This window comes from Sinocyclocheilus grahami, unplaced genomic scaffold, assembly GCF_001515645.1.
Source record: "Sinocyclocheilus grahami isolate Dianchi unplaced genomic scaffold, SAMN03320097.WGS_v1.1 scaffold794.1, whole genome shotgun sequence".
Classification (NCBI taxonomy): domain Eukaryota; kingdom Metazoa; phylum Chordata; class Actinopteri; order Cypriniformes; family Cyprinidae; genus Sinocyclocheilus; species Sinocyclocheilus grahami.
The window spans coordinates 802,385-818,092 of NW_015505973.1; the positions used below are offsets into that span (position 1 = coordinate 802,385).

At 38.2% G+C, this 15,708-nt stretch overlaps 1 protein-coding gene across 1 annotated transcript in view; it reads left to right on the plus strand.

Annotated features, from left to right (window-relative positions):
* Nucleotides 1-1,464: 1,464 nt before the first annotated feature.
* LOC107561846 (nuclear protein localization protein 4 homolog) overlaps nt 1,465-15,708 on the plus strand; it is a 16,502-nt gene continuing 2,258 nt past the window's right edge. The window contains exons 1-15 of the mRNA XM_016246344.1: nt 1,465-1,648; nt 2,447-2,527; nt 3,317-3,426; nt 3,544-3,771; nt 3,966-4,014; nt 4,414-4,508; nt 4,585-4,708; nt 4,936-5,115; nt 5,721-5,807; nt 7,634-7,705; nt 7,797-7,923; nt 8,179-8,339; nt 11,195-11,266; nt 11,588-11,680; nt 15,465-15,587. Of these exons, the coding sequence (XP_016101830.1) occupies nt 1,634-1,648; nt 2,447-2,527; nt 3,317-3,426; nt 3,544-3,771; nt 3,966-4,014; nt 4,414-4,508; nt 4,585-4,708; nt 4,936-5,115; nt 5,721-5,807; nt 7,634-7,705; nt 7,797-7,923; nt 8,179-8,339; nt 11,195-11,266; nt 11,588-11,680; nt 15,465-15,587 (1,617 nt within the window). The 5' untranslated portion in view covers nt 1,465-1,633. The remainder of the gene's footprint in view (nt 1,649-2,446; nt 2,528-3,316; nt 3,427-3,543; nt 3,772-3,965; nt 4,015-4,413; nt 4,509-4,584; nt 4,709-4,935; nt 5,116-5,720; nt 5,808-7,633; nt 7,706-7,796; nt 7,924-8,178; nt 8,340-11,194; nt 11,267-11,587; nt 11,681-15,464; nt 15,588-15,708) is intronic.

Genomic DNA, 15,708 nt, shown 5'->3' on the forward strand with positions numbered 1-15,708 from the left:
TTTACTTCATCACTCTATTTCCCCATCAGGCTACCCAAGTGGGTCATAAATAAAGTTTCAACCTTTTCACTCCCTTTTTCAATTTCTGAGTATCCTGCGTAAGGATACCCTCAGGAACCATTCATTTTTTAATATCATATTTACTTTGTGCTTTGCAACCCCGTCATTCAGTGCATCCATATTAGCACACATACAAGCACGATTTCATTTTTGGCTATAATTCTCGGTTTCAGTAAGTCTCTCAGACGATTGTTAGGGAACAGTGTCATGTGTTTTTTTCATCCGTGCTCATTTTGTGTAGTTATTTCATTTTTCATCGCCATCATCTGTCATCCTCATCATCAAATTCATCATTGTGTCCCATTTTAGTATAATTTCTATCTAATGTATTCATTACTTTCCATTTGTATATTTCATTGTATAATATTATTCATTATAATTTAATCTATTCATTTAAACGTCCTGTATCTTTCATAAATTTATGATTTTCTACCCAATAATTCTTCTAATTTTCTTTCACTTTATTGGCATTGTGTCAAGTATGTGTTTATTTCCCTATGTTTATGTTTGTTGCATGCTCTATCTTTCACTATTGTGTTATATGTTCATTCATTCATTTGTTCATCCATAAGTTTACAAATTTCCCGTACAGTCAGATCCTCATGTATCCACATATAAAATGATATATCCAAAGTAAATTCTATGAAAAGCATTAATATATGTTACTTTTTGCACAGATCCTTTAAATGTGTTAGGATTGTGTGTCCTGAATCCTCAAGTTCTGAGATGTTTAGGCCTGCATTTTGCAGATAGTGTTTCAGACTGAACATGCATCTGTTTTGAGGGCATGTTTGGGGGTTGACAACATCAGTGTGTAAAGTGAAGATTTCTCTCTACAGGATGAGATCAAAATAAAGCTTGAAAAAAAGAGAAAAAATGATTTGCTTGTTTTTCATGCCTCGTGTAAGTTGAGAAATGTAAAAAGCAGAGCCGAAACATTGTTTTTATTAATATTACTGATTGTTTGAATATAATCAACTAAGACTACGGATGAAATATTTTTGCATTTATTTATTAACTTTTTTCCAAATGTAATGCATTAGCTATTTAAAGAATCAACTCCCACCTGTTGAATAAAATGTAAACTTATATAAAATATAGACTTACAAAATGTATATAAGTCATTTTATTTGTTCAGAGAGTGGTTTGATTTCTACTTTAGTACTGGATGCAAAACAGTGTGTCTATTCAAAGCATACATTAAATAAGCAAAATATATCAACTTTATTATAGTATAAATAATGCGTCATAAAATGTCACAGAAGGATATAGGTGTATTCTATACAATGCATCTGGATAATCTCTGAATGGAAGAATCTACAGCAGCAAAAACAATAATACATACAATCCCCAAAAATAAACGAAAATATACAGAATCACAACATTTATCTTTTTGTTTCTATCCGGTAACGTTAAGCAGGAGCCCGTCATAGCCCGGACTCCTTTAGATGTAGCACCGGCTCTATGAGTTTGGCATCGCTGCATAGATCCGAGCAGATCATATAAACAGCGATATTAAAATACGTCAGCTCTCATTTCAGCGACATCACGAGGGACGGTTCATCTCATCAACATGGCGGAAAACATAGTAAGTGTCTGTCTGCGTGTGTATGTAGGCAGTTTGAGTGAAGTCTGTCATCCAGTGATGAGGCAGCAGAATTGTTAGCATGATGCTAATGATCAGACTCAGCCAGAATCGTCCAGAAACACATGAAATACTAAAAACAGTATTTATGTGTGTGTGCCTACCACTCATCTGACCCATTAACTTATGATTTACAGCTGAGGTTTATTATTTCTGCTGTGTTCACTTTATTTAGCTTGGCACAGGTTGATGAAGACAAGATCAGTGCAAGTTCTTGTCAACTGCTTATTAAAGTCTAGATGCTGAATTTCACCTGAATAAATAGGTAGAGATATTAAAATAGAAGGTAATTCTTTTTTTTTTTTTTAGCTTTCGTGCTTCTTATAGTTTGTATCTGAAGGGAATTGACATCGAGTAATTTATTAAAGTGCTTTGAATGGTACATGATGTTTTTGTATTAAGAAAAAGCAGCGAGAGCATGAGTTTAGCTCTATGTTATTATAATATGTGATTCAGTGAGATTTGTGGACATGGATATCATGCATAGACCTCTGCGGCAGTTTATTGAGTGTCAGATGTCAGTGGTTTGCCCTCCAGCCACCTGTTTTCTCTTATTCATTCTGGCTTGTTTTGGGCTGATTAGTAGTTTTGCTCTCATCTCGTTTTAACTTGTGACTTTTCTGCATGAGTAATTCTGTGCTAGATCTGTGTGAGAATCAAGCATATGATTGAACAACAAACATACCTTTTGTAGTAACCATAAACTTCCTCTCCTTTCCCTTAATGTTTATTCATTGCCAGATCATCCGTGTCCAGTCTCCAGAGGGAATGAAAAAAATCGCCTCAACAAAGCGAGAGACGGCTGCAGCTTTCCTCAAGAAGGTATAATGAATAAAAACAATTTTTGCACTAGACGCCACTCTTTGCTATTATTATTTATTTTTGCTCATATATTTGATTAATTGACAGATACAAATTGTACAATTATCTCTTTAAAATCTCTTAATGACAGTAGGTCTAGGCTAGGCCTGTCACTATAACAACTTTGACATTAATTTTTAAGTAAATATAATGGCCGATATATTGCGTCACCAAAAATTATTGAGGTCATGTACATATATTGCGCGATAAGTCGATATATTGATTATTGCGACAGGCCTAGTCTAGGCTGCCATATAGCACACTCACACACAGTCATGTACATATATTGCGTGATAAGTCGATATATTGATTATTGCGACAGGCCTAGTCTAGGCTGCCATATAGCACACTCACACACAAAAAAATAATAATAATAATTCAGAAGTTTGGGGTCGGCAAGTTTTTTTTATTATTATAATTATTTTATAAAGAAATTAATTTTTATTCAGTAAGGAGGCATTTAATTTTTCAAAAGTTGCAGTAAAGACATTTTATAAATAATGTTACAAAAGATTTCTATTTTAAATAAATTCTGTACTTTTTAAAAGAATCCTGAAAAAAAAAAAGATTATTAACCAGCACAACTGTTTTCAACTATTGATAATAATAAAAAAACGTTTCTTGAGTACCAAATCGGTATACTAGAGTGATTGCTGAAGGATCATGAATAAATTACATTTTTAAAATATGAATTTTATTATTATTTTATCAGCTTCTTGTTTCTGACATTCTTTGCTGCTGCCTTGCCAGGTTGCCAAAGAGTTTGGGTTCAGTTCAAATGGTTTCTCTATCTACCTGAACCGGAACAAGACTGGAGAGATTCTGTCACAGAACAAGACCCTCAGCCTGCTGAAAATCAAGTAAGTGTGCCCTTGTGAGAGATTGGGTTTACTTAGTTGTGCACATATGGGCTTGTCATGGCAAGAGCATTTTACATGCATAAACCTGACGTAAAGTTGTTTTTCTTTGTCTTTCAGGCATGGCGACATGCTCTTTCTTTTCCCATCCTCAGCTGGACCCTCCAGTGAGAACATGGACACAGCTCAGCCTCACACCTCTTCTTCCTATCCTTCCTTCCCTTCATCTTCATCATCGTCATCTTCCTTATCCCGTTCACACTCTGCACCACAGATCCAGGAGGACGAGATTGACCAGTATCTGTCCAAACAGGAGGGAAAGATCTACAGAAACAGAGACCCCCAACTGTAAGTCTGCCTCACTTTCCACACTGCCTTGGAAACATTTTTTTCATTTTTTTTTATTGCATATATTCCCAGAACCTGGTGGATTTTTGAAGTTATTTTCATGCCATACTTTGGAGGTTCTGCATTATATAACCTATTGAATAATGAATTGCAATATGAGAACTACAGAGGCATTCTTTGTCATTGTTTCTCAGGTGCCGGCATGGTCTTATGGGGAAATGTGTGCACTGCGTACCTTTAGAGGTAAGAACTTGTGATTCTCCCCTTGGAACACAAGAATACTGATGGGAAGATGAGTCTAACCTCGTGATTCTCAACCAAGGAAGCCTCAGCAAACTCTCAAGACTTAAAATGATTTAAAATAAGCTAATATAGCTAAAAATCAAGTTTAAAACATTTATTTATTTTAAATTTTTTCCCCCCTCAACTATCCTTTTGATTTATACAGTCTCTGAAAACTTGGATATGTGAGAAATTTTAAAAGTGTGATTTCTAGACCTGGAGGAGTCATGGAAAATAATTAAAATCCTAAAAAGTCATGGAAGTGTATTTATTTAATTATTTTCTAAAAACTACTTTGCTGATCCACGTGGCACAAATGTACAATGTTGCCATTTCATCTTTCATTTTCTGTTTTAATAGCCTTTTGATGAAGACTATCTGAACCACCTCGACCCACCGGTCAAGCACATGTCCTTCCATGCCTACATCCGGAAACTCACCGGCGGAGCAGACAAGTTAGTGCTTTTGGGAGCTCTCTACTCTCACTTAAATAAGATTGTGAGAATTTAATGAAGTTTTCCTGTCTCTCAGGGGGAAGTTTGTGGCGCTTGAGAATATCAGCTGTAAGATTAAATCTGGCTGTGAGGGGCATCCGCCCTGGCCAGAGGGCATCTGTACCAAGTGCCAACCCAGCGCCATCACTCTCAACAGACAGGTACCCTGCTCCTCTCAGTCTGTATCATAAACATCTTTACTTTCATCTTACTCCTCCATCACATACAGACAAACTCTTCACTAATCAATTTCTTGATTTAAAAATGAACCCGCAGCTTCTGTTTCCTGCTCGGGCAAGTAAATGAGCACTCCCTGATCGGGCAGCGTCATATTTGTGTCCATGTTTTGATCTGTTGAAACTGCAAAAAAAAAAATCTTGTGTTGCAGAAATATCGACATGTGGACAACATCATGTTTGAGAATCATACCATTGCGGACCGTTTCCTGGACTTCTGGAGGAAGACGGGTAGCCAGCGGATGGGGTATCTGTACGGACGCTACACAGAGCACAAAGACATCCCTCTCGGCATTCGAGCAGAGGTTGCCGCAATTTATGAACCTCCTCAGGTGAGAGACTCAGGTCTGACACACAAATAGTGGCCCAGCATCCTTTACTGCAAATAAAACGGTAGCATTAAGTAAGTTTTCATAATTATGAGAGACTGATTCTCTAAGCTTTTATTTTTTAAGCACTGATACCAGATAAACACAAGAGGGCAAGAAAAGACTAACATTTCAGGCAGAAATTCTCAAAACATTTTTATTTTTTATTATTTCAAGGCGCCTTGTTGTCAGAAGATATTTCTTTTGTTTCTGCTAAAATTACAAAACTGCTGTCTTTCCAACTTTAAGGAAACTAGGAGTGGCAATATATTAAAATAATTTAATAAAATAATAATACATAATTTAAATAATAGAATACCTTAATTCTAGATGTTTTAATTCATATTAATGAATTGAATTCATTTAATTCAAACCAATGATAAAATTTGATCAGGAATAGAATGTTAGAGCTCAATGACCATGTCTGCCATTTAATCCAAATTGCCCCCCCCCAACGATGAATAATTTTTTTGTTTTGATGCATGTATCAAACGATTTGATTCGAAACTGTCAAGTATTGTTTTGCTGATTTGTGTTCTCTTCCTTTCCACCTGTGTGCTTTGACTCAGATTGGAACCCAGAACAGCTTGGAGTTGATTGAAGATCCCAAGGCAGAAGCAGTTGAGGAGATTGCGGCAAAACTGGGCCTACGGAAGGCGAGTCTTTTTCCATGCCTCTTAAAATTTGGGGGCTTGTCCGGGATAAGTAGTTTATCAAAGAAATTAAATTTTACCCAAGTTGTTGCAAGTTTGCATGGGATGAGAGGAGAGAGAGCAGGATTGCTTTAATGACACAAGCACAAAACGTACAGCGATGGCTCCCATAAGTACCAATAATCTAAATTACTCCCATCTGCTGTTAGCAATCTGCAAAACATATACAAAACATAAAATCTACAACCCAAATAAAAGGGTTTCAACTAGGGCTGTGCGATATGGACAAAAAAAACCTATCGCGATTTCTTTGATCAATTTTGCGATTTCGATTTTAATCACGATTTTGACACACACAGACATGCTTTACAGTCATAAATGCATTGTGTGAATTTGAAACATATTTCCAAAAGCAAACCAATTAGAGCTTTATCAAAAAGCTGTAACATGTCTCTAGAACAGACATAAGGCAAAATAATCACTAAGTAAAGGTGTAAGAAAATGTTTTTAGAATAGACATATGGCAGAAAAAAAATTGCCATGCATTGATCATAGAGCTCTTTGTGGCGTTGCCTCAGATGTTGAACTAGATTTGTTGCGCCAAGTTCACACATACTCCATCTGCAGTGTGTATACAGTATGTGTATGCAGTGCAGAAGCAGCACGGACTCATTTTGCTTTCGCACCGGACGCGTTTGCAGTCCGCTCCTGATCCGCTGCCGTTTACCACAAATACAACATTTATTCATTATTTTGATTTCAAATCCAAACGTTGTTTCTGAAAATACTTTTTCAGCATTGTGATTCTCTATCACAGTAGTGTAATACAATCTTTCATAGACATATTCACGTTTAAACTCAATAAATATAACTTTGTTTAACTACCACCACGAGTGCCATCTATTATTGCCTTGTTTATCTAAAAGTGCACTTTTCCTTGTTTTAAATCTAGCCAAAAAGCCATGTGTTGACTGTGAAACAGTAGACTTTAATTATATGCATTTAAGGTGTAATTACTCAATTTCCGTGCCAATCCATGTTATTTTTTACTGTGAATAATGCACTGCCACTTTCAGTGCGTGCAGCACAGCAGAAATAGACTCCGTGCTGAAACGATCGCAGCATGACTGCTGCAGACGCACCGCTCTTGGAGCGCACTGCCGGAGCAATCGCGTGCAGTATGAACGCTCTGATCCGTTAACATGGTCGTGGAAAAAATACGCACCACAGACGGAGTGTGTGAACCTGGCGTTACGTTTGTATGCCCGCCCGGTCTGTTCTATTCTCATGCTCCATTTAGGCGCGCTGCATTCTGTTTGGTTCGGATAGCATACTGCGGGAGGTCGGGTGTGCGGAAAATCTTGCTATAAAGCAATTTAGAAATCGCACAAGCTCAAATCGCGATTTTATGACCATTTCGATTAATCACACAGCCCTAGTTTCAACATTGTCATTTTGATCTTGTTTGTATTCTTGTGTCCTGTTTTTGGAAATCTATATCTATCTATCTATCTATCATCGTTTCTATCTATCATCGTTTCTATTTATCATCGTTTCTATCTATCATTTCATATATTTAGTGTGCTATCTATCTATCTATCTATCTATCTAGACGCTCTCTGATGGGATTCTTAGAGTTCCTCTCTCTTCACACCTCTATGCCTTCCATACGATACTTTCAAATTACTGTCTGATGGATGATCGAAGTGACCTGATCAGTCGTGGCTCTTGTTACTGCCTGAATATGTAGAAAAGCTTCCAAATGTAGTTTTGTCCCATCGAAAATGTAAAGCTGTTGTTGATTAGTAATATTGGCAAATTTTTTTCAGGTGGGGTGGATTTTCACAGATCTTCTGTCAGAGGACACCAGAATAGGCACTGTGCACTACACCAGAAACAAGGTCAATTGGCAAAAGAAAGATGAGCATTTGACTAACTACATGGTGTATTCTGATATCATTATTGACCAACGGGTATGTGTCACCTGTCCAGGATTCATTCTTCCTGAGTGCTGAGGAGTGCATCACAGCTGGACATTTCCAGAACCAACATGCCAACGCATGTCGGCTTTCCCCGGATGGCCATTTTGGATCCAAGTTTTTCACAGTAGTGGCAACAGGTACACGGCTTCCTCCTTTGCATGTGATTTACTGCTGCTGTTCGGTTATCCATGATAAATTAAGGCATTTGGTTGTCGAAAGCCTGTGTGGTGTTTAGATCAAGGCCGATAAATCAGTCTCAGTCCATGGCATTTTTTGTACAGAACATTTTATTGGTACCTGGGAAAACATAACCGATTTAGTGCTAAAAGACAATATAGTGTCCAGATAAAATAAAGCATGGATTTGACTAGCTTTTTTTTGTGCATTGGCAGGTGGTCCCGATAACCAGGTGCACTTTGAAGGGTATCAAGTGTCCAATCAGTGCATGGCTCTGGTGAGGGATGAATGTCTACTGCCCTGCAGAGATGCTCCTGAACTGGGCTATGCCAAAGAGTCCAGCACAGAGCAATATGTCCCTGATGTCTTCTATAAGGTAATGGACTAAAACACTTCTACAGATGATCAATCACACAGCATGTTACTAAAGACAGATGTTTAGGATGCATGCACATACGCTACTATTTAGGGCTGAACGATCAATTGCATTTGCGATAATTTCGCGATATGAAAAAACGCGATTTTTCAACTGCAGAGGCTGCGATTATACCTCGGTCATGTGACACGCAAGAGTAAAGAGGTGTGTTCGACTTGGAAGATCGATCGGTGTATGACATCAAAGTACGGCGAGAGAAAGCATAAAGAGACGTCCGCTCTCTTATAGCTCTTGCAGTACGTGATGACACACATCGATCGGTCTAGCAGCACTGCTTCAAGTCGAACACATCTAAGCAGTCTTCAGTGAAGCATCAAGTTGGCACGCTAAAGTGTTGACAAGTTCGCGGTTTGGGGAACCCCTCCAAAAAAACGTGTATTTTACCCTAACGCGATTTTTACTGGTGGACCCCCCTCGAAATGCGACTGGGCTAGTTTTGAGAAGCAATTGGGCGGGTTTTGTTGTGAAAACCTGGAAACCCTGGCTCGCAGAAATGTTTATAAGCGTATACATGAACGTACTTCAAAACGGCACATGGAATTACTCGAGCAGTAACAGTGCTACGGTGCATTTTATTACTGAAGACTTCGACCTTAAGATAATAATGTATTATATATATTCTTATTTATTTATTTAAAGTCTGTCTAAGTTTAACAGTGTTAAAAAGTGCAGTCCACGTGTTTACATATGTTTATTACAGTGTGGTAAAGCAACAGATTGTTTTTATATTTCTACAATCTACTTTAGTTTGTGTGATTTGTTACTGACTTTTATATTAATGCTTACACCAGGCTTATTTGTCAGTGCTTTATGTTGTCATAATTATTACATGCTTACAAGGTTGGAAGTTCAACAAATCAGTCAATATACTTCTGTGATTGTAGTTGATAAATAAAAATGTCATTCATATCAATTCATGCATCACCTAATTTCATTGTAACATATAGGCCTGGCCTACAGAAAATAACATTTATGTTTAATCTGTCTAATATTGTGTTGGTCATACTATACAATGATTTATAGCTTGTCTTTGTTGAATAATACAGAACATAAAGAGCTTTAAAAAATAATTGCATATTCAATCGCAATATTGGTCAAAAAAAAATCACAATTAGATTATTTTCCAAAATCGTTCAGCCCTACTACTATTCAAACGTTTGGTGTTGGTAAGAAGTATCTTATGTTCACCAAGTCTGCATTTATTTGATCAAAATACAGGTAAAAACAGTAATATTGTATATCTATTTAAAGGTGACATATCATGAAAATCTGACTTTTCCAGGTTTTAAGTGCTATAATCAGGTCCCCCATGCATCTACCAACCAAGGAAACGTGAAAAAGATTAACCCAGTAACTTTGTTTTGGTAAGCCTTTTTCTGCAAGCGTCTGAGAAAACGAGCGCGTCTGATTTCGCTCCCTTGGTGACGTGGCAAAGGGATCTCAATATAATATTACCGCCCCTTAATCTGTGAGTTTCCACCCACGGCGTCGTCATTTTGATTTCGCAAGTGACAACGGTGTACCAGTTCTAATGCCATGGCGATAGTTTGAGCAAAACATGCTAACTGTTCTGTCTTTGGCTGCACAGACGAGCACAGAACACTATTTAGAGTCCCAGCCTCAGAGCAGACAAGAGAGCAGTGGATTTATTGACTTATTGACAGTATATTGCTGCTGCCATACCGATCTAAAATAAACATGCAATTTATTTCCAAGCTGTTTACCTTCACAGACATAACCGACTGTTTTTGTAACTCGTGTTTGTTTTTAACGTAAGCTTGTGTGTGAATGAGAACTTAGTACTCACATGCTGTGACAGCCGCTTTCTGTCCGTGTGCTTCGGATGTGTGCGCTCAGAAAACCTTATATCTGAAGTTTAATTAAACTTGTTTTAAATATGGTTTAAAACGCATGATTTCAGCACGATAAACATGATAATCAGAACCAAAACAGATGTTTTTAGCAGCTCTATTCTGGAAAAGGGGGCGGGGAGCAGCAGCTTGTTTGCATTTAAAGACACAGGCCCGAAAAACAGCTCTGCTTCCACTCAAAATAGGCATTTTCAAAATTATGTAATAAATGATCTGTGGAGTATTTTGAGCTGAAACTTCACAGACACATTCTGGGGACACCAGAGACTTATATTACATATTGTAAAAAGGGGCATAATATGTCTCCTTTAAAATAACTGTTTCTATTTTAATATATTTTAAAATGTAATTTATTCCTGTGATGGCAAAGCTAAATTTTCAGCAACTATTACTGAGTCTTCAGTGTGACATGATCCTTCAGAAATCATTCTAATTTGGTGCTCAAGAAACATTTTTTATTATCAATGTTAGAAATGCTTGTGCTGCTTAATATTTTTATATTGTATCTATAATAAATAGAAAGTTCAAAAGAACAACTTTTATTTGAAATACATTTTTTGTATTAAAGTCTTTACTGTCACTTTTGATTAATTTAATGCCACCTTTGCTGAATAAAATTATTAATTTCTTAAAAGGATATCTTAGTTTTAAACAAGTGTAAATTTTCTCATTTCTGTTCCGGCATGTAACTGTAACCACGATCATATCACTTACAGGGTTTGACTGATGTTTCTGAACAGTCTGACCTTCCTTTTACTTGAGCGTTTCACATTTCTTAAAGAAAAAGGAATGAAAGATAATATTTCTATTGCTTTGGGCATAAACAGTCTTATCAGTCTCACTACTTCCACAGGAATGCAAGGGATTAGTTGTCAGTGATGCATGAAAAGGTTCACATTTTCCAATCTTTTTCTTCACCTCTAGGATAAAGACAAATTCGGCAATGACATCACATATTTAGCCCGACCACTGCCAGTGGAGTACTTGATCATTGACGTGAGTAGTTGTGTTGTTACAACCACAAACTTTCACACTGATCTAGAACAAAAAAAGCCAATGGTGATTTTATACTACAAGATATAGATCTTGTCCTCTCAAGTTTGATGCAAAGACATACAGTAAGTGGATAACTAGTCTCTAAGACCCAGTTGAGAGCCATTGATGTCCAAATGATGGGACATGACATTAAGCTGGCAGTAAACAAATGGCCCATTCCTAATTGGCCCACTGAACCTTCCTTCATTTAATGCTATAATAATAAGTTAAAGTTGTCTTTGTCTTTTGTTCATTATTTCTATTTAACCCTCTGTTTTTCAGATCACTACCACTTTCCCAAAGGACCCTGTGTTCACTTTCTCCTCTACTCTTCGCTTCCCCATCGAAAACAGAGATGCTCTGGGAGAGACCCAGGTACACATTTAGGGTTAGAAGTCTCTTCAGTCTAGGAATGATGTTTTAGATGTATCATATCTGGAGAAATCTCGCAGCTTTTCTTGGTGAACATGAGCATAAAACACTTTGGCTGCATTTACACTGGCACAAAAAAAAAAAATCTGTTTTTTTGCTACTTTCTGCCACACGAGATGAGATTTTTTCGCATCCGATGTGAGCAACTTCCAAATCTGGATTTTAATCGGGTACTTATTTGATATCTGGACATCCGACCTACGTCTAAACATGCATATCCGATTCCCCGCAGAACTCCCAATGTGAGGGCGACACGTTTTCCCATAAAGATTGTGTTTTAATGCCGGTGTGCTGTATGTGCTCGCATTTTATTGAGATGGAAAAATTGCAAATTGGCGCTACTTTATTTCACTAAAGAATTATACCTCTAAAGAGCTGTAGATAAAATAGCATACCAAATGAATATTACCGCCATTTTCAGTTATTTATCCATTCAGTCAGATTTTGTGCTGCAAACCATCCATGACAGCTGTTGTCCATGCTGGCAAATAATAATAAACTTATTTAATTATATAAATAAGTTTAATAGCACGGCCATTCAAAACCCAAGGGTTTACCATGTGCATATAAAGCGATCACTCACAATCACAATTTCCCGAAACATTCTTAACGCTACATTGTTCGTAAGTTATACCTTTACGTTAATACGTGTTTCCCGAAACGTTCTTAGTTAAGTATACCTTCTGTAAGTCATTCGTTCGTAAGGTTAGTCTGGACCACTCTTAGCTATACCTTATCGCTGTTCACGGTTCACTCCGCTAGTGGCCACCACTGTGCAAAAACCTTCTTCACATTTCAGTCGATATGATTGTAATTCTGTGGCAAGAAAAAAGTGCAGAACCAAATAAATATTACAATTCTAAAGTGTATTCTAATTCTAATTGAACACTAATTCTAGTGTTCAATTAATTGAAATGTTTTTATGCAAAGAATAAAACTCATCATACTGATGGTTGTTAGCTTTTCCATTATAATATACAAAGGCACATCGGCTGGCAAACAATTAGGCAGCACATAATTAGGAGTCTATTTAAAGGGAATGAATGTGATGGGGAGTTTGGTCAAACTATGGCAGCGAGACTGCGAATAGTTGTCCTAAATCAAAGACGGTTGCGTCCGCGGAGCCAGTTAGTGTATGTGCACTATTTCATAATAGTGTCAGAATAGCTACCATGTCAAAAGATACAATTCTACAAAGAATTTGCCTGCCACGGGAGCAAATTCAGCAGCTTTTACATCTTGTTGGTCCAACTATGTAGAGACAAACTTGACGGAACTACCCCCTAAGCCCGAAATTCAGCTGCTGTTGAACATCCTGGACATTGTCTCTCCGTTTTTATGCTGTGGGGAGTTTTCTGGAGGTGGTTGGGGATTTATATGGGCTGAGTAAGACCTCGGTGTGGCGGTGTGTTCACTACATCGTGCTCCGTCACGCCACCGATTATATAGCCTACGTATGCCTTTGGCCAGGCACGAAGTGATGGAGGCACATCAAGGCTTCCATGCCATTGCGCGTGTCCCATGAATAATTGGCCTTGTTGACGGGACACTTATCCCCATCGCCAACCCATCAGTGCTCAACCAGGCCTTCATAGTATATATGAACATGATAATATAAATGACTCGTTCAAATGCAAGCCAAGCCTAAAAGCCAGTTAATGTAGCTGACTAAGGCAGAATACTTTGTTATTTTTTTTTCCTCATTAATGTACACACAGCACCCCATATTGACAGAAAAACACAGAATTGTTGACGTTTTTGCAGATTTATTAAAAAAGAAAAACTGAAATATCGTGGTCCTAAGTATTCAGACCCTTTGCTGTGACACTCGTATATTTAACTCAGGTGCTGTCCATTTCTTCTGCTCATCCTTGAGATGGTTCTACACCTTCATTTGAGTCTAGCTGTGTTTGATTATACTGATTGGACTTGATTTGGAAAGCCACACACCTGTCTATATAAGACCTTACAGCTCACAGTGCATGTCAGAGCAAATGAGAATTATGAGGTCAAAGGAACTGCCTGAAGAGCTCAGAGACAGAATTGTGGCAAGGCACAGATCTGGCCAAGGTTACAAAAAATTTCTGCTGCACTTAAGGTTCCCAAGAGCACAGTGGCCTCCATTCCTTAAATGGAAGACGTTTGGGATGACCAGAACCCTTCCTAGAGCTGGCCGTCCGGCCAAACTGAGCTATTGGGGGAGAAGAGCCTTGGTGAGAGAGGTAAAGAAGAACCCAAAGATCCCTGTGGCTGAGCTCCAGAGATGCAGTTGGGAGATGGGAGAAAGTTGTAGAAAGTCAACCATCACTGCAGCCCTCCACCAGTTGGGGCTTTATGGCAGAGTGGCCCGACGGAAGCCTCTCCTCAGTGCAAGACACATGAAAGCCTGCATGGAGTTTGCTAAAAAACACCTGAATAAGATTCTCTGGTCTGATGAGACCAAGATAGAACTTTTTGGCCTTAATTCTAAGCGGTATGTGTGGAGAAAACCAGGCACTGCTCATCACCTGTCCAATACAGTCCCAACAGTGAAGCATGGTGGTGGCAGCATCATGCTGTTGGGGTGTTTTTCAGCTGCAGGGACAGGACGACTGGTTGCAATTGAGGGAAAGATGAATGCGGCCAAGTACAGGGTTATCCTGGACGAAAACTTTCTCCAGAGTGCTCAGGACCTCAGACTGGGCTGAAGGTTTACCTTCCAACAAGACAATGACCCTAAGCACACAGCTAAAATAACGAAGGAGTGGCTTCACAACAACTCTGTGACTGTTCTTGAATGGCCCAGCCAGAGCCCTGACTTAAACCCCATTGAGCATCTCTGGAGAGACCTAAAAATGTCTGTCCACCAACGTTTACCATCCAACCTGTCAGAACTGGAGAGGATCTGCAAGGATGAATGGCAGAGGATCCCCAAATCCAGGTGTGCAAAACTTGTTGCATCTTTCCCAAAAAGACTCATGGCTGTATTAGATCAAAAGGGTGCTTCTACTAAATACTGAGCAAAGGGTCTGAATACTTAGGACCATGTGATATTTCAGTTTTTCTTTTTTAATAAATCTGCAAAAATGTCAACAATTCTGTGTTTTTCTGTCAATATGGGGTGCTGTGTGTACATTAATGAGGAAAAAAAAATTAACTTAAATGATTTTAGCAAATGGCTGCAATATAACAGAGTGAAAAATTTAAGGGGGTCTGAATACTTTCCGTACCCACTGTATACTGTATATGTGTGTGTGTGATTATCCAAGGTTGCATTTAGTTTGAAATTTAGATTTTATAAATGCAGTGAGCCCCAATAAATGCAATTTCTAATATTTCTAAAGTGTTTCTTTATAATGAACATCACTTTACCCGCTCTATAACGCAGTGAAAGAGCTCCTGTATTGAACAATCGATTCTCGAGCCATCGATATCAATCTATTCAGCACCACCGCCATGGACAGTACCTGCTAACGTCGCACGTAAGAAGGTTTACCTTAAGCAACATCCTAAGGTATAGTTCGGGGAACACGCCTAGAACAGGTATACCTTTAGTTAAGATATACCTTTAGAGTCTTCGTAGCGAGCTAAGAGACAACGTTATCGGGAAACGCAGCCCAGATCTGTGCATTAAGACTTGCAGTGTAAATGCAGCCTTTGTAATTCTGTTCTAACATCAATTACTGTGGTCAAATGTACAGTTCTTGTGAAATATTGAATAAAAAATTGTTTATGTATGTGTGTGCAGGACTTCCACAGTTTAGCAACATATCTTTCCCAGTGTTCTTCCTCCTCCTGCTCCTTCCTGGACATTGTCTCAGACTTCCATCTGCTTCTCTTTCTTGTCACCAATGAGGTCATGCCCTTACAGGCGAGTTGTATTTATTGTATTTATCTATATACCCACACATAATATTCTCCCATTTACCCTGTCATTGTATTTATTTATGTTTTTTGGCTCTTCGGGTTGTCATGCTTGTTTTTTTTTTTTT